The 18,346-nt window shown below is 26.2% G+C and overlaps 6 protein-coding genes across 6 annotated transcripts; 4 read left to right on the forward strand and 2 right to left on the reverse strand.

Moving 5' to 3' along the window:
• Positions 1 to 1,591: 1,591 nt before the first annotated feature.
• On the forward strand, positions 1,592 to 3,416 carry LOC105364141 (proline-rich protein PRCC). Its single transcript, XM_011502005.1, has 3 exons — positions 1,592 to 2,203; positions 2,307 to 2,363; positions 2,447 to 3,416. Exons 1-3 carry the CDS (start codon positions 1,832 to 1,834, stop codon positions 3,311 to 3,313), a joined length of 1,296 nt encoding a protein of 431 aa, XP_011500307.1. The 5' UTR covers positions 1,592 to 1,831; the 3' UTR covers positions 3,314 to 3,416.
• Positions 3,417 to 4,407: 991 nt separating this feature from the next.
• Positions 4,408 to 5,694, reverse strand: LOC105364142 (uncharacterized). The gene is made up of 2 exons (XM_011502006.1): positions 5,554 to 5,694; positions 4,408 to 5,176 (listed from the first exon to the last, which is right to left on the reverse strand). Exons 1-2 carry the CDS (start codon positions 5,569 to 5,571, stop codon positions 4,418 to 4,420), a joined length of 777 nt encoding a protein of 258 aa, XP_011500308.1. The 5' UTR covers positions 5,572 to 5,694; the 3' UTR covers positions 4,408 to 4,417.
• Positions 5,695 to 5,761: 67 nt separating this feature from the next.
• On the forward strand, positions 5,762 to 7,125 carry wuho (tRNA (guanine-N(7)-)-methyltransferase non-catalytic subunit wuho). The gene has a single exon (XM_011502008.1). It carries the CDS (start codon positions 5,904 to 5,906, stop codon positions 7,059 to 7,061), a length of 1,158 nt encoding a protein of 385 aa, XP_011500310.1. The 5' UTR covers positions 5,762 to 5,903; the 3' UTR covers positions 7,062 to 7,125.
• On the reverse strand, positions 7,109 to 9,715 carry Rpt4 (Regulatory particle triple-A ATPase 4). The gene is made up of 7 exons (XM_011502007.1): positions 9,564 to 9,715; positions 9,254 to 9,333; positions 9,121 to 9,160; positions 8,901 to 9,037; positions 7,997 to 8,369; positions 7,625 to 7,888; positions 7,109 to 7,359 (listed from the first exon to the last, which is right to left on the reverse strand). The coding sequence occupies exons 1-7, from the start codon at positions 9,658 to 9,660 to the stop codon at positions 7,169 to 7,171; spliced, it is 1,182 nt and encodes a 393-aa protein (XP_011500309.1). The 5' UTR covers positions 9,661 to 9,715; the 3' UTR covers positions 7,109 to 7,168.
• A 2,671-nt stretch (positions 9,716 to 12,386) lies between these two features.
• On the forward strand, positions 12,387 to 14,861 carry LOC105364145 (uridine diphosphate glucose pyrophosphatase-like). Its single transcript, XM_011502009.1, has 3 exons — positions 12,387 to 12,879; positions 14,448 to 14,521; positions 14,636 to 14,861. Exons 1-3 carry the CDS (start codon positions 12,431 to 12,433, stop codon positions 14,809 to 14,811), a joined length of 699 nt encoding a protein of 232 aa, XP_011500311.1. The 5' UTR covers positions 12,387 to 12,430; the 3' UTR covers positions 14,812 to 14,861.
• A 1,316-nt stretch (positions 14,862 to 16,177) lies between these two features.
• On the forward strand, positions 16,178 to 17,927 carry RpLP1 (ribosomal protein LP1). The gene is made up of 4 exons (XM_011502010.1): positions 16,178 to 16,421; positions 17,109 to 17,259; positions 17,562 to 17,660; positions 17,847 to 17,927. The coding sequence occupies exons 1-4, from the start codon at positions 16,350 to 16,352 to the stop codon at positions 17,858 to 17,860; spliced, it is 336 nt and encodes a 111-aa protein (XP_011500312.1). The 5' UTR covers positions 16,178 to 16,349; the 3' UTR covers positions 17,861 to 17,927.
• The last annotated feature ends 419 nt before the right edge of the window (positions 17,928 to 18,346 follow it).

Genomic DNA, 18,346 nt, shown 5'->3' on the forward strand with positions numbered 1-18,346 from the left:
GAGAATACCAAGTTTTATATTTTCATCGCATATTGCGTCATTTTATCTATCATTATTGGAAATTAAAAATAAATTACAGCTAAAAGAATCAAAAAGAGCAAATAATTTACAAATAAACGTGAATTTATTTTAATATTAATAAAATAAATGTTTGGCGATTTAAAAAAAAAAAAAAAAAAAAAAAAAAAAATATATATATTTATATATAACGTAATTGAAAATCTGTCGGTCCGATAATACTGTCGATAGTACTTATACATAAAATAGCATTAAATATTTTCAGAAATTTATTAAACATTTAGTGAATATTTTTCATAGCGCATTACAATTGTCAGATTAAAAAATTATTAGATTTAAAAAATATAAAATTCTGTAATTTGAATAGATTATTAACAGTCGGTTTGAAAAACGTTAGTTTAAAAACTTTTACTAGGTTGAGAAATTAATAAGTGTAAGAGTCTTTATAATATCATAGGCAGAATATAATAAAATTAAATATAAAATTGTTTGAATCGTTGAATTAGTGTTAGTGCGCCGCTCTAATTATTTAACAATGAAATCAGCCTTTTCCATTTTCTTTAAATGCTTTACGCAATAGGGGGAAGAATGAAAATTTAGAAGGTATGCTTTTTATAATTAAAGATTTTTAATAAACTTTGTAATCAAATTGAAAGTTTTACAAATCGACATAATAGTAAATTTTATAAAACATTTCAATTAACTGTTTGTAAAATGATATTATTATTTTATTAAGAGCATTTCGGTAAATTCATATAGAATTAGAAATACACTATAAGGAAATTAATATAAGCCGAATAAATATATTTTTTATTTGAAATCGGGGAAGCAGCTACGTAAAATTCATTTTTTCTTTTAAATAAAAATCCTATTTTATGAATGTATGTATGTCATATATATATATATATATATATATATATATATATATATATATATATATGTATGTATGTGTGTGTGCGTGTGCGTGTGTACATTCATAAAATAGGATTATTAAATTAAATCTTTTCCAATAAAATCATTTTTCATAAAATTTTTAATCTAAATTTAATTTATAATATACTTTTATTATTATTATTCACCTTCATTCGCTTCGAATATGATGTACCAAGTTTTTATCATTACTATTATTTTTTAATCATTTAGGATAATCAACTTTTACATATTAAAGTTGATAAATTTTTCACTTTTTTGGTGTCTTTTGTGATTTTACTGAACTTATTTATTTATTTTTATTTTCTATTTTTCATCCCGATGAATGCAGCGATAAGAGTCGACGATATAACACGTGAATTATGGCTATTATTATGTCTTAATGTTTCGCAATGTTTCGCAATGTTCAACTATTGTCGTAAAATGTAGCAATAGATATTTATTTACCTTTGACGTTTAATAACTTTTTATATTAAATAGATCAAAATTGATACATTTTATCATTTTTAAAATGGACAGTGTTACCAATAATAAGCCAAATTTTTTTTACAAATTAGATGCAAAGAGTAGGAGTGCGTCCGTTAGTAATCGCGTGTTAAATTTTCAAATAGCCGGACAGTTTATTTGCCATTTTAATCGAAAGAAAGAAGCCTTTAGGCTCGGTCGAGTGTCACCATCTAAACTTAAATTTTTGCAATCCTTATATCGTGTTGATGCCTTTTATGGTTTAACACGTAATCTATATTATCGACAATATAAAACGTAACCTAAAATATTGTAATATAAACAGAATTGAAAAAAACATTGTGATCGTTTGAAAAGTTGAGATTAAATTAAAATATTTTTGTCGGCTAATAATAGATTATTAATAAATATAATTAAAATGAGCCTCGTAGCTTATGGAAGTAGCGATGAAAGTGATAATGAGGAAGAAACTAGCGAGCAACCTCAAGTGGAAAGAAAAACTCAAAGTGCAGCTATTCAAAATGTAAATAAAACAAGTAAATTGCAATTACCCGTTCCAAAATTAGAAGAACCACATGAGTTAGAGGGTGAAAGTACAAATAATCATAAAGAACAGACATTGAATTTTGATGTAATACCAAAACCAAAATTAATCGAAGAAAATATCGAGATAAATCTACAGGAAATCGATAATGCACCAATGCCGAAAAAAATTGATTATGGACTTATCGAAAAGCCGCCCAAAAAGAAAAAAGGTCCTATAAAAATATCGATTCCATCTCTATCTGATGTAAGATTATAATAATTTTCCAATATAAATGTATAGAATTGGAATAGAAATCAATAATTATTACTTAATTATCATATATTTTAATTTTGATTTTTAATTTTAGTTTAAGGATGTTGACGAAGAATGTGAGCAAAACCATATGAAAAAGCAAACTTCACAGGTAATTCACATTTTTCAACGTTTCTTAAAAATTGTTTATATTAAAATTTTCACCCAATTGCAATCTTTCATAATTTGTTTTAGAAAACATCAGGACTTATTAATTTGTTACCGCCACCAAAAAGTTCGTTAGTTACTATGAAAACAAATGTCATGGTACCTCATGCATTAACCAAAAAGCCAATTGAAATAAAAAAACCCATTCAAACAAATGTGCCAAGCATTCAGCCAAAAAAAATGAATAATAAATCAATTGCTCAAAAGAAAGCCGAGTCCTCGAAGCTTATGTCTGTATTTAATTATACGTCGGATTCGGAAGATGAAGATAACGAAGTATCTTCATCTGGAATAGACTTTTTTTCCCTGTCTGCTCCTACAAGTATTCCTGATGAAATTTTACCAACTTCTGTTAGAAATGAAATCGATGCTATTACAGCCTTACCTTCTTCAAACGAATCTAATCGTGTTGAAGAGAATTCACTTAACGAAGCAAATAAAACAAATAAAGGATTAACTAGCAATATTATGAATCTTCCAAAAGAAGAAATACTTTTAAAAAATAAGGCAGAAGTTGGTCCAAAATTACCTATTCCTGAACAGGAATATAACGTTGATTCAGAAGGGAACGTAGCTTTTGATGAAAAAGCAATTGAATATTTATGTGGTAAAAGGGGAGTGAAGCGAAAAAATGAATTTGATAATGTAGACATCATTGAAATTAGTGGCGAAGACATAAAACCAGACGAGAGGGAGTGGATGATTAAAGCGCTTACGGATGAAGCTGCCCAAAGGCCTGTGTCTGTTGGCGCTGGCCCTAGTGGGCAATCAAAGAAGAAACATCAAATCACATATTTGGCTCATCAAGCTAAAGCCATGGAGTTAGAATTAAAAAATCAGTGGGCACAAAACAAAGCCAGTCGACAGCAGACACGATCAAAATATGGCTTTTAGCATCTATATAAGAAAAGTGGCAATTGCGTGATTGTTATGAATACGTGAAAGGTTTTATGATACAAGATTCACGTTTGTGAAAAGTTATACTAACGAATGATAAAGAATTTCTATATATAAGTATTTAATATTTATTGATATTATTACTTTTTAAATGAAATTTACTGTATTACTACATTATTTAATTTTTTTTAATGATTACTGACAATGTAGTAATACTGAGAATTATGTTACTGCATTACTATGTAATGCTAATGATTATTATGACAGTTATGTTATATATTTATTGTAGGGAAGAAAATATTCAGTTTACTAGTTTCATTACGATCTTGTTGTAGTAAATGCAATATTTTATGAATTTGTGTAAATAACTATAAATATTAGGGATGTAACTTTTTTTAAATACATATTGATATGCTATAAATTTATATAGAATTTATTAAATTTACTTTTTATTTCTTATGTAAAGTTACTTTTTGATTTGAGTAAAATGAATTTCCTATGTTTTAGGCAAATCATTTTTCTCATATGCTAAAATAACCAAAATGCATGTAAAGTATTAATATTTATTCCATATTGGTACTTTATTATTTTTAAAACAATTATGTATGTTATTTCAAATCTTTTTCACTTTATTAACATAATTAGCATTTATAATATTAGCTTTATTTCCAAGAATCGGTATTTTGGATGTGGTCATCTTAGTCGAAGTTTATATTTATATTTCAATAACTCTTTCTAAAAATTTATAAATATCAATTCAGTTTATTTAATGAATATAGAAATTGATTCATTTATATCTTGTACTTGCTTATATAACACTTGTCAAGCAACAAAAATATCATAAAGTAATACAAGAAATAATTATTCAGCAAATTATTAGGAATTTACTGTTCAATTAACATCAACTAAATTTAAGAAAACGCTGTGTTACTTTGCATTTTTCATTCCCAAGAATATTAATACAAAATGATTAGCTAGTTATATTTGAAAATATCAGTAAATAAAAATGAATTATTCAATTTGATAATAAATCATTTATAAAATATAGCCATATCGTATGAAGCATTTATTATAAAAATTATTAGATATAATTTTTATTCATTAATTGTTCATTTTATCGAATATTAAAGTTTTAATTTCTTTAAGCTCTTCTGACTTGCTTTCTAACATATTTTTTGCTTGTATTAAATTAGGTGGTAAATCACCATATCGTTCTAAAGTGAGGTTTAATTGATTGAGTTCGTTCATTTTATCCATCAAGAGCAATGATTTTTGCAATGTTTTATCTAATCCAAATTCCTGAATTTGTAAATTATCCAACTCTAGCTCTAACTTTTTAATGGCGCCTTTATAATCGTAAAGTTTATTCGACCACACTATTCTGTCTGATTCCGCATTTTCTTCATTAGACATTTTCAGCCTTAATAATTCTTCGATAGGTTCAATTTCTGATCTTATTTGAATCAATTTTTCTTGCAAATTATTGTATTTAGCAAATGCTGTATTGTACCTTGCTTTGAACAGCCTCTCTTCACGATTTTTCATTTTATTTTCAATGCTTCTTTTTTCTAAACACAATTTCAATGCCATCTCATCGATTGAAGGTAATCCTTCGGATTTAAGAATAGTAGCAGCTAAATATATTTCTTCTTTTATGTCATTTGGAAGCGATTTTATGTCAAATTTAAATGTATCGAGTAATTCTAAAATCTCATTTCCAAGGGTTGAATTTTCAGCATTTACGTTAGAAACTGCATCGACTAAAATCTTTCGCATTGAATTTGCTTTCGCTGTATTTTCTGGATCATTATTTGGGCTGGAGCCAGACATTATTGAAGAAATACTTAGATTACTATCGGTCTGTCACAAAAATTAAAGCTCATGAACCATAAAATAATAATGATTATTATCAATATGATTACAATAATATTCACTGTAAATAATATAAAATAGTATACATTTTTATAATATATTTATCTTATTAAATGTAGATATTGAAGGTTAAATTTTTAATACTTCAATTGTATAGTGTGTATTAAAAAATTTAGAGAAAAACATTATTACGCTTTCGAATAATAATTCGATTATTATATTCAATAACATAGATTTACTGTCACGTTATTATTTATAATTGAAATTATTTTTTAAAAATATATCGCAATTATGAACGAACTACATAAAATAACAAGTTTTTGGTTTTGCACAACTCGATCAACTAAAATAAATGTCTAATTTACCCTTTTAATAGAATCCATGCTTTAATAAAATAATGAAATAGAGGACTTGAGAAACTTTATAAGCAAAAATAGAAAATGTTTCTTATCGGTTAATTTTTGTTTTCAAAACACTTGTGAACAGTCACGCAGGGGGCGCAACATGCGGACAACTAAAAATGTGACAGCTAACCTGCTGTACACAAATGTGCATATGCAAAATGAAAATAAAATGGTGAAAGCACGTGGTTTTGAATAGCTCAATAAGGCAATACAGTTTTCTGTTTTCTAGTTAATTAATGACCTTGTAAATAGTACATTAGCCGGTATATTAAGAGGAACTAGATTGATGTTCTGAATGACTAGCATTAAACATGAGCTTTTCAATTCGCAATTCTCATGTCGTTTTATGCAACAATGATAGTGTTTTAATTTATAACCTAGATAGCCAAATTAGAAATATCATTGCTTTACCTAAACTTGAAAGTAAAAATGAAATTCGAGCTCATAACAGGGAAGAAATCGAAACGTTTCATATACTAATATGTGTGGAATTTTCCAATGATGGACAATATTTTTTAGTTTGTGCCAATCGTAAACAGTTATGTTTGTTTAAAACAGAGACCTTAGAACTTATTTCGAATCGAAAGATGCAGAGAGCAGCGAGTAAAGTTAGATTTCTTCCAAACAATGATATTGTTGTAGCTGACAAATCCGGGGATGCTTATTTATTTTCAACCTCAAAACCAAATGAAAATGGCCAATTACTGCTCGGTCATTTATCGATGCTGCTAGATATTTTAGTGACAGATGATCAAAAATTTATAATCTCGGCAGATAGGGATGAGAAAATTAGAGTTTCCATGTTTCCTAATAGTTATAATATATTATCTTATTGTTTAGGTCATAAAGACTTTGTTACCAATATTGCTGTTGTTCCTCATAATAAAAGTATTCTCGCGTCTAGTGGAGGAGATGGGACTTTAATGTTTTGGGATTTCAAGACTGGAAAGGAATTATTAACTGTTTATTTCCATGAAAAATTATCCCAAAGCGATTTACTTAAAGTAAATGAAACTTTAAAAAAACACAATTTAGAGGAAGGTGTGACAGTTTCACCAGTGAAGCACTTAAAATTACTACAACTCAACGAAGAAAATTCCATTATTTTAATTACTTTTTATTGCAGTAATGCAATGCTAGTTTATAGAATATCTGCAGAAGAAAATAACTTAAATGTAAAATATTTGTCATTAGTTACGTTAGAACAGGAGCCTTTAGAGTGTCAGTATCATAAAAATAATTTATGGATTTTAATGGATAAAAAAATTGAAATTTACAAATTTAATGGAGAAACATTGATCATTGATTCTAATTTAAATATGCAAATTCAAACATTAAATGAACTTTGGAGTACACATTACCAAGGATTAAATCAAACTTTGTTACCAATACTATACAAGAGAAAATTCGATAATTTACAAGAATACCAGGAAAGGAAAAAATTAAGATTAGTTAAAAAAGATGCCTAATCTTGAGAAGATATTTTTTTTTATTACCGAATACAAATATTTATTAATATAAATCATGTTATCCACGTAAATTTTTATAATAAAAATACAATGAAATAGTTTTATTTTTACACTGGTTTATAATCCAATTTTGATTCCAATTTCTTATTATCTGATACTTTTCTAACAGCTTTCATAAAATCTTCCTGTATAACATATTCACGTTCTAAGCGAATTGCAAATAGTCCAGCTTCCGTGCAAACATTTCTTAAATCTGCACCATTGAAGCCATCGGAAAGTTTCACAACAGCTTCATAATCTATCGCAAAATTAAAGTATAAATATTACTATTTCATAGGAATCGATTGATAGTAAAAACTTTAGGTGAATATTTACTTAATATTCCAATTAAATATCTCATTATTTACAATAAAAATAATTCGAATTATACAGTTTCATCGACTAATAAATAACAAATATTCTTTTATCTACATTTCAAAATAGTTCACGAGTCAAATTTAAACGTTAATTAATACTATTTTATTACACCCGCATCAATTTTATAAAATTAAATAGAAGTATACCTATTTCTCCATGTTTGGCAATAGGATTAGCATGGATTTTTAAAATTTCCAATCTAGCTTGTTCATTAGGTAATGGAATTTCAATTTTTCTATCTAATCTTCCAGGTCGTAATAAAGCTGGATCTAATGTATCTGGTCTATTCGTAGCCATTATCATTTTGACTTGTCCTAACGAATCAAAACCATCCATTTGATTCAGTAATTCCATTAAAGTTCTTTGAATTTCACGATCTGCACTTGTTCCTTCGGAAAATCTACGACCCCCTATCATAAGATTTTAAAAATATAATAGTAAAAAATTATTAAAACGCCTTATTTTTCGTGTAACATAAAAGAAAGTGTAAAAAGTATATCAAGGGAAAATTTACTAACCAATAGCATCAATTTCGTCCATAAATATTATACAAGGTTGATGATCACGGGCATAATTAAACATTTCTCTGATTAATCTAGCAGATTCACCTATATATTTATCTACAATTGCACTGGATACAACTTTCAAAAAGTTTGCATCCAATTGACTCGCTACGGCTCTAGCGAGTAAAGTTTTTCCAGTTCCTGGTGGTCCGTACAACAAACAGCCCTTAGGTGGTGTAATCCCTACCCTCTGGAACAGTTCAGGATTTAATAAGGGCAGTTCAATAACTTCTCTAAGTTCACGAATTTGTTCACTTAAACCACCAATTTCTGAATAAGTAACGTCACCCGGATCTTCGTGAGACATATTGTAAACTAATGGATCCACCTAAAACAAACAAAATGAGAATTATTTATTTAATATTTAAATTATTTATTACATTACAATGCCCTTTGTTTAACGAATATGAATCTTAATAATAATAAATAATGAAGTGTATATAATCTTAGTAATAAAAACAATTTAATTTAGTCCATTAATGGATATCGCGTTGTTTTTGTACATCAACACTGGCATAAATATAGTTATATGTTTGTATATGACATATTTAGAGAGACAGAATTAAGTAATTTATAGCATTACCATAATAATTTAAAATAAATATTTATTTACTTTGATAAGGAGTGCAAAATATTAAATGTATAAAATATAAGTAGATGTAAAAAACAAAGTTATATTATAATTATGATGTTTAAATTTTATTTAAAAACTTCAAAGAAAAATATAAGAATATTTAAACTCGATAGAATTATGAATAATAGAATGATTTTGTTTTATAGATTTTTTTTAATTTTAAATACAAACAAATTATATTATTTATGCAATACGTGGATTATAAATCTAACCAAAAATACTCACTTCACGAGGTAAATATCGCATAATTGTAAGAGTCGTCATGTCAAGAGCGACTCTTGTTCCAGATTTGAGTTTATTTTTATCTAATTGACGCCGACAACCGACAACATACCGTGGACCATTTGTTGCCTTGACTATAACTGTAATGAAATAATTTTGTGATTTCCTATATAATAATAATACAGCTATTTTCAAATTTATCTATCAATTTTATTGTACATACATTTTTCTTCTGTGAGTTGCTTCAAAACTTCACCAACAATCTAAATATTATAATTAAATAAATATTATAGAGAATTTGAAAACTGCTTGAGAATTAATTGAAAATGTAATACATTCGGAATAAAATTGCATACCTGACCGACACTTTGCAAAGCTTTTAAATCATTTTCAGACTTGTCATATTGTTTGGTTAGATCTTTTAAATGATCTCGCACTAAAATATAAAAAGCACTTTAAATATAAATATTTTGTTTTCTTTCGATGTTATAAATAATTTCAACCAGAATATAATTTATGAAAATGATAGTAATTTGACTGCACAGTAATATCATGAAATTGAGTAAATAATTCAAATAACATAACCTCCAAAATAAAGGTTGGAGTAAATATTGTAAAACGCCATTTGTAAAAGTATATTAAATAATAGTACTGAAAAGTACTTACTCTCCTTCAGGCGAGATTCAACTTCTTTATGCTCAAAAAGCTTTTTTCTATAATCTTGGAGAGTTTTTTCTCTTACAGCATCTACGGCAGCCGCCATTTTCGCTTATTTTGCTGTATAATCGTTAAGCATTGAATGTAGCAATTTTAAAGATTCATGAAAACTAAAATTTCCAACTGTTCAATAACTAATTGTTACACTCTGGCTAATAAATTATATTTTATGTGTATATTTAAAATATATTTATATATGACGATTATTGCATTGAAAACGTGTTGATATATCAAATAAAATGAATAGGAATATTGAACACTGTAAGTAAATTAAATTATGCAAGTAATTATATAAAATTTATGCCAATAGCTCTTTATCAATATATCTAATACAATACATTGTAAGAAAATATTTTATTTGTAAAAATATATTTATTTAAAAGTATTTAAATATTATAAAAAAATCTTACAAATATTGCATTAATAAAATATAAAATATTACATATATATAATTAGCGTAATAATTGACAGTTAACTTGAGATTAGAATGTATTTAATTGTTGGAAATTATATTTTTATTGCATTACGTGTTATAATTGTAAATCATATGTACGTATTATATTTTATTATACAAATTTAGATTGTATTATATCATTACTATCACAATAATACATTGAATTATATTTACTGATGAAATCTTAAAAATTATTCTCACTAATTTTAATTTATTTCTAAAAATTGGAACGATACTCAACGTAGCTTGTCAATTAAAAATATTTCATCTATTACTCTGCTTTCTGAACAGTACTTGAAGTATTCATCATTCGATAAAACATTTATGTATGCACGCACATACAGAATATATGTATATATATATATATATATATATATATATATATATATATATATATATATATATTATCTATTTAATTTTATTTATAATTGAAATTAACGATTAATATTAAGTTAAAACGAAATCGTTTCATTTTAAGTGTATATATATATATATATATATATATATATATATATATATATATACATATATTCTGTATGTGCGTGCATACATAAATGTTTTATCATCACATAATATACATTTTATATAAGCAATTTACTTTTACTTAATGTTTAAAAAATGTTAAGATTTTATGTATCTATATTAAGTAAAACAAATATAAATTCGTAATTTTTGACAAATTTCAAATATTTTAAAAGTAATTTTATATAATAGTCTATAAACTGTTTATTGTTATTTGAATGTTCATAACTTTAATTAGTTTTTTTTACTTATCATTATGTTTCATTCATTAGCATAAATTATTGTAAACCTACAATTTTACATTTTATATTTGAATATATTTTGATAAAATGTTTTATTTATAAATTTATATTTTAAAAATGTTTACTTTTCATAAACGTAAGAGAAATTTATTTTACTTTTATTCGTTGCAATTAAATTTGTAAGTATTAAAAAAATTTTCATATCCTCGATTCTATTGGGTTAATTACTTTATTTTTCTTCATATAAGATAGTCCTAAACTATAAATACATATATAATAAAAGGATGAAAATATATGTCTCGCAATGCTTTAATAATTAATATTTAAAAACAATTGTTTTAATTAATTTAATTGGAAAGCAATGAACAAAGCTTTAAATTATTTTAAAATTAAGCGATTGATGGGATTATGGAACCTTATTAATAAAAGTTATGATTCATTTTTAAATTACATAATTTTAATGTTTAACCAAATAATATTTTCTTAATTTCATCATTTTGCATAACTTCTTACATTTTAATGAAAATATATGTTATTCGGTTGACAATTATTTAGCTCATTTTTCCATTTTATGTTTGAATGATCTAAGAATAAATCACATTAAAATTTACATTGAACAGATATTGTTATATTTACTCACATATCCACTCATGGAAATTTAAAGCTATTATTAAGAATCTATATAAGCAAAATTGGCATATTTTAATTAAATATGGTATATAATGAAAAAAAAAATTGATATATTAAAATAAAATATATAGAAAAACAAATTAATACTCCTTGAAAATTTAATAGTTCAATTTCATATATTATAAATAATGTTATAGTTAGTATTTTGCATTTATTTTGCATTTATTTGCATTTACATTTCAATGATAATTAATTGTCGTTTCTTAGTAATCTTCGTTGGAAAATAATAATAAATTTATTATTTCAATGTAATTAAACTAAGTTTCATCGATCATCCGCGTTAAAAAGGAACGTCGATGAAAATATATTAAGGTAATTTTGGAGGTTGGTGAAAGGACATTTGGGATAAAAGCCACTGTGTCTTTATTTACCATAGGATATTTATAGCCGAAGCCTCGGAGACTAAAAATAAAGAATCGCAAGATTATTCGATTTACATTATTCGTAATTGTCCCTTGAACCTCTTTACTTCGTTTGCACCTGCATATTCAATGACGATTTGTAATTACGCATATACGTATAAAATTTACCGTCGTAATATAATTCAACATCATATTCAGATCAAAATAAACTATTGGCTATTCTGCTTTACACGAAAATTTATATTGGAAAAACAGATTTTTCTTATATTTAAAATTGTAAAATTATGCCCGCTTATGTCGCTCCTTCACCGTTCATTCGTCTTCCTACCATACAAATAAACAAGTGGTACTGGCGGTTGGCATTTCGGTAATCAATGCAGTTTGATAAAAATCGTGAGTTTACGCGTGCGTTAATTTCATTAGTCTCTTGCATTATTATGTAAAAATGCGACGGAGCGACTGAGATTAGTCGGATATCGCAAGGGTGAGCAGGAGAATTGGATTATCATTTTGAAAGAATTTTAGCATATTTTCACGGCATATGAGATGGCAAATAAGCCACTGGAAGAAAAAAATCGCGAAATTCGTAAGCGCATAGTAAATTTAACCGACGTACGTTTCGCTCCGTTGAGCAACTCCATGTATTTACAGCCACTTCGAATGCATTACATTCAAGATGGTAAAAAAAAGATTTGGGATTTTATGAAGGCATACGATAGCGTGGTGATACTCATATTTAATAGGAGCCGTAAGAAACTCGTCTTCGTAAAGCAATTTCGACCTGCTTCGTATTGTGCTTGCATACCGATAAATAAAAGGCGAGGAAAAGTTGTTGACCTCCAACAATATCCGCCAACACTTGGTTTGACTATCGAACTTTGTTGTGGCGCAGTTGACAAAGACAAATCTTTGATAGAAATCGCTCGAGATGAAGTGAGAGAAGAGTGCGGATATGAAGTACCTCTTTCAACTTTAAACAAAATTGTTAATTATACGTACGTTGAATTAATATTTATTTACTTCGGATAAGCCAAAGGATAAGACACTTTTTACGATTGTTATGGATTATAAATCGAGAACGCGTGCCACTTTAAGTTCAAGGCACATTGCACGTCGGTAACACGGGCTAACACTTGTACAGTATGCATGTATGCATTTTTACAATGTATAATGTACGTAAAAAATGTTTGAAAAAGAAAAAAAAGTTATTTAAAGTCACTTTTTTTGCATGTAATTTTGAATAATAAATATATTATTGCAAAAAGTACTCTCGCTATGATTAATATGGCTTTTTGCAATTATATAATTTTTTTATTTAGATATATCATTTTTTTTTATATTTATGAAAGGTTATCGACACATTTATTACGTCTGAATTCATGTTATTCGTATTAAAATTTTGTGAAAAATTAAAATCTGTAAAATTCTATTCTTTTCCTATAAATAATTATTTTACAGAGTATAATTTTAATATAATAGATTAAGATTAAAAAACATTTGTGTTTAACATTGAGTATATGTAAATGCGTGAATTGATAATCATTATTTGATATTGAAACTTGAAACTAGTCTAAGCGAGAGATTTTTAATTTATTTTCTACAATAATGGCACTGTTCTTAATTGATATTGTACATATTAATATTTATTACCAAGACATTATAAGAATGTTAGATAATTTTATAAATATACAATGATTTAAAGCTTCGTTCTTATCATGATGTTATTATTTGGATATAATTGTGATTGTAAGTTCAAAAGATAAATGCCTTTTGACCTGTTTCATTTAAATTAAATGATTAGATTTAATATATTGCTCCGTTAAACTTAATTTCCATAGGTAATACATTGTTTATATCAAATAACTCTATAATAATTTGTACATTAAATATTTATTTTAAATTAATTTAATATCTGTTTATAGTGCATCTATTATTTTTATATTGTACGTAGCTTATACTGTCTAGCAATTAAATTTATTAGATTATACTGTCTAATCAGTTTGAAGATAACAAGTAAGTATTATATCAAATGTTCGATGGAATTTTCAATTTTCAAAATAACCCACATTAGATAGTTATAAAATTATAGAAGATAGTATAGCCAAAAAATCTGATAATTATGATTTATTTATTAATGATTAATCTTTTATTAAGAATCGTAAAAGGGACAATAATTATTTTAATAATTTGAATAAGTAAGCATATATTTTTGTATTTGCAAGTAAAATTTATTATAAAACACGTGAAAAATTAGTCAATTCCTTTACAATTTATATCGAGCGCATTTTTAATAACATTTTGTATTGATATTTTATACATTTTCTAATAGATATAAAGTAATAATTAATTACAGTTATCGAGTATTAAGTTTGAGTCCCATAGTTATTAGATAGTTAATTATAATATTGTTATAGCATTGATAATGAAATATTGGTAAATGGGTAAATATGATTCCTAAATGATTCGATTATGTATAAAATAATGTACAACGATATTAATTAGACATTGTTGGTTTATATCGGTATATAAAATATTTACTTATCTAAGCTATTTATTTTTATAGGTTTGTAGGATCAACAACAAGTAAAGAAACCCTATTCTATGCAGAAGTTACAGATGAAATGAATATTCATAGCGGTAAGTTATATATTTAAAAATGTTCAAAATATTTGTATCGATGTAAAAATAACTTTTATATAATCATGTATTTTTAAATACATGTTTTTACAATAAAGACAATATTAATTTCAGAAGAAGCACAATCAAAAGGCGAATTGATCGAGGTTATTGAAATGAGTATCAATGAAGTAAATAATTATATTACTTCTGATGAAGTTGAAAGTCCTCCGAGCTTACTTAATGCTGTTTATTGGTTCTTAATAAATAAGAAGCATCTTTATTCTAAAGCTGAAAAAAGCAGATTATAATGGATGTCTTTTTTACAAAAGACATATTGTTTTAAATATATAAAATGTGTGTAATAATCTTAATTCGACAAAGCTCAGATTCATAAGAATACTTGTAATTGTGATAAAAATTAAAATTTATTTAATATGATATCAATAATAAGGCAATATTTTTCAATATTCGCTTTCGATTCTATTTATTCTATGAGTTTCAGTTTTCTTTTGATTTATAAGAAAGCTGATCAATCGTATGATAAAGAATATGCAACGAGTACTATATATTTTGTTCACAAACCATATTTAATATATATTTAATTTTGTTTCCTATAATATGTTTCATAGATTTTATTATAAAAGATTTTACATATTTAATTTTACCCTTATGTCAGAATAGTTAATTTTGAATATTATAAGAGGCTTGTAATAATTCAAATTTGAAATTTTGCGTTGAAATGACTACGAAAACCAATGAAAAATATTTTCATATATTTTATGTGCGTACACGACAGTCTATCTATTACATAATTTTTTAGTAATTAGTAATGGTTCATCTAATTATTAAATTACTATAGAAATGATAAAAATTATAATTTATAAATAAATATTTCAAGAAGTTTTAAATATTAGTTTTAAAACAAACTATTTTTAGAAAATACAATTAATAATAAAAATGAGATTTCTGACATTTTTACGGATAAGTTAATTTTAAAATTAAATTAAAATCGATGATTTGTTATTTATGTTCTGTGAAATGTTAAAAGTTTTTCAAATTTACTTCACTTAATATTAACGATAACTTTTCGAGTTGCGAGCACGAGAATTTGCATAAATCTTTGGATTTAATATTTTGAATTAAAGTAAGTATATTAACGATGTTATTGAATAAAAATTATAGTCTGTGTAATAATACTATTATTATTGTTTAATTCACAATTTGTGATTCTGATTTCATGAAGCGATTATTGGAGCTAATGAATTGATAGATGGTTAATGGATTTTTTGGAAAGCTGAGTCAAATATTTTGCGCTCTAAGTCAATAGTAATAGTTCGTTTACTGAATTCATTAATGAATCGTTAATTTCTTCTCGCTAACTGTGTTGTTGCACCAAGTTCACACATTCTTTATTATTATGTCATTGTGCCAACATAATAATACAATTAATTGATTAACTAATTCACTGGATTATCCTTACGAATTTTACTTTATAGCGAACGTTTACTTTATAATTAATATTATTCGTATCTTTGCGTATCTTTAAATGTCGTCTGCTCATCACACTTGCAATGCCAGTGTGAAAATCAAATGCTCCATTGGCCCGCCATTGACCATAAAACGTTAAAGAAATTTCAGTTGCCAAGCAGCCAATGAGAGCGGATCGTTTCAATATATCACGTGGCTTCCGGAATGCTCGGCTTCCACGCCTCTTTTCGTCTTTGGAGTTGATGTTCGACACGAGAATTCGGTGCTTGTTCTCATTTTTGAGCTAAGGCCGTATCGGCGACTTGCACAGTTTTATAAATTCATCAAGCATTTATTTTAGAAAAATAAGATACTTAAGATGACTAACAAAGCCGACTTAGCATGCGTTTATTCCGCACTTATCCTCATCGACGATGATATCGCTGTTACAGTGAGTAACCTCTTTGCTTTATTTTGCCCATAATTTATTATATCATACACTTTGTGCCTTTCAAGAAGATCAACAATTTTCATTTCCAATTTTATATTTTTCACGATCAATTTTCGAAAATCTTTATTTATGCGTTTTTAATTGCTCAATATTTGAGAATTATTGTTGAAAGTTGTGTTTACACGTTTCGTTCTTGGAACGAATGATTCTTTATTATCTATATAAGCCTTAAACCGATATAACTAATGTATTTTGTAAAGTTATTTTTAAGCAAAAATTTGAAAGATTTTTCAATTAATTTTTTTATTTATAGCCGTATGTAATATTTCTTGAGCAATATTCAATATTGATATAAGCGTTATGCACGGTGATGGTAGAATATGTTTCATTAAATAGTTCGGTAATTGTAGTAACGGCTTAATGTTAGGGAGTTATTGAGTTTACCAAGTTATTTTGAAAGTTAAAGCATTCGAGGTAGAAGAAAATTCTGAAATTTTCCGAAATTTTTGCGTTAAATATTTCATAACCTCATTACTCTCCCAAGCGTTGCAAACTTTTCATAAAAACAAACAGTCAAGATTAAAATTAAATTTCTTCTATTTTTAAAAATATTCTTTTAATCTTTATAATTAAGATAATTAATTGTAATAAAATAGTTGAAATATAATGAAATATAATTGATTGAAGGGCGAAAAGATCCAGACTATATTAAAGGCAGCGTCGGTGGATGTTGAACCTTACTGGCCTGGTCTTTTTGCGAAGGCTTTAGAGGGTATCAATGTCAAGGACTTAATTACCAGGATAGGTTCTGGAGTCGGTGCTGCACCAGCTGGCAATGGTAATCATTTTTTTTTTTTCTATATTAATATAAGATTGTGCGATTTTTTATCCCCAATTTCATCCACCGTATTAGTACTTTGCTTAACTAAAACGGTCAGCATTGGTGGAGAAATTAATGTAAAGGAGAATCAATTGAGCTAGAGAATTTGTTAATCGAAGCTGAGATTTTCTTTATCGACAAATATGAAATAACTTCAAATAACCTTGTTGTCGAATGACACATTATTAAACGAATTGTATGTAAAATACTTGTATAATGTAATGTGATAACAAACGTTCTAAAATTATATTTTCTCTTAGCACCTGCTGCTGCAGTTGCTGCCACCGAAGCACCTGCTGCTAAAGAGGAAAAGAAGAAGGAAGAGCCTGAAGAAGAATCAGATGATGATATGGGCTTCGGTAAGATTTCAATATATTTTATTTTAGTTTAAATATTCTTTAACATACAATGATTAGTCAAGCATGTATTAGCTACTGAAATGAAATTATGAAGATGCATTTTTAAATGAGATGGTATAAAAAATATAATTTACGCTTGCGTAGACGGAAGTTAATTTATTAATAAATACTATTTTTCTGTTACAGGTCTGTTTGACTAAATCGGCATTCGTGGCTTCATTTTTTTTTTTTTTTTTTTTTTGTACAATTGTTTGTACAAAATAAATAATTAAAGAAAAAACGAGAAAAAAAAAAAAGAATAAAAAGAAAACTGAAAAATCTATACTCGTTGTTGCCTAATTTTTTATTTCATCGCCTACAATTATCAACACAATGCAATCGTCACAACTTCCAATTTTATAACCATTCTATATATATTTTTTTTATTTGTACTCGACTAGTCTAAAATTACATTAATACAATCAATAAGATCTTTTGGTTAAAAAAAATATTTCCCCCTTCACATAAAATTTGCCTTTATTTGATATATAATTAACTGTTTTAATAATTCCTCTTGTCTTTAACATATTTTTTATTTTTTATATAAGTCGCGTGTTGCGCCCTACTTTCTTGCTTTGTCCCATCGAGTCCGTTATTACCAGCCCTTCTTTATTGCATTTTACTCGGAAAACGAACTTCATCTGGCA

The sequence above is a fragment of the Ceratosolen solmsi genome, unplaced genomic scaffold (genome assembly GCF_000503995.2).
Source record: "Ceratosolen solmsi marchali unplaced genomic scaffold, CerSol_1.0 scaffold43, whole genome shotgun sequence".
Classification (NCBI taxonomy): Eukaryota; Metazoa; Arthropoda; class Insecta; order Hymenoptera; family Agaonidae; genus Ceratosolen; species Ceratosolen solmsi.

Coding starts and splice junctions, on each gene's coding strand:
- RpLP1 (XM_011502010.1), top strand. CDS start 16,350: ATGACTAACAAAGCCGACTTAGCATGCGTTTATTCCGCACTTATCCTC. Junction 16,422..17,108: donor ACGATGATATCGCTGTTACA/GTGAGTAACCTC, acceptor AATTGATTGAAG/GGCGAAAAGATCCAGACTAT. Junction 17,260..17,561: donor TGCTGCACCAGCTGGCAATG/GTAATCATTTTT, acceptor ATTTTCTCTTAG/CACCTGCTGCTGCAGTTGCT.
- LOC105364141 (XM_011502005.1), top strand. CDS start 1,832: ATGAGCCTCGTAGCTTATGGAAGTAGCGATGAAAGTGATAATGAGGAA. Junction 2,204..2,306: donor CGATTCCATCTCTATCTGAT/GTAAGATTATAA, acceptor TTTTAATTTTAG/TTTAAGGATGTTGACGAAGA. Junction 2,364..2,446: donor TGAAAAAGCAAACTTCACAG/GTAATTCACATT, acceptor AATTTGTTTTAG/AAAACATCAGGACTTATTAA.
- wuho (XM_011502008.1), top strand. CDS start 5,904: ATGAGCTTTTCAATTCGCAATTCTCATGTCGTTTTATGCAACAATGAT.
- LOC105364145 (XM_011502009.1), top strand. CDS start 12,431: ATGGCAAATAAGCCACTGGAAGAAAAAAATCGCGAAATTCGTAAGCGC. Junction 12,880..14,447: donor AACAAAATTGTTAATTATAC/GTACGTTGAATT, acceptor TTATTTTTATAG/GTTTGTAGGATCAACAACAA. Junction 14,522..14,635: donor TGAAATGAATATTCATAGCG/GTAAGTTATATA, acceptor TATTAATTTCAG/AAGAAGCACAATCAAAAGGC.
- Rpt4 (XM_011502007.1), bottom strand. CDS start 9,660: ATGGCGGCTGCCGTAGATGCTGTAAGAGAAAAAACTCTCCAAGATTAT. Junction 9,161..9,253: donor CTTTGCAAAGTGTCGGTCAG/GTATGCAATTTT, acceptor TATAATATTTAG/ATTGTTGGTGAAGTTTTGAA. Junction 8,370..8,900: donor TGCGATATTTACCTCGTGAA/GTGAGTATTTTT, acceptor TGTTTGTTTTAG/GTGGATCCATTAGTTTACAA.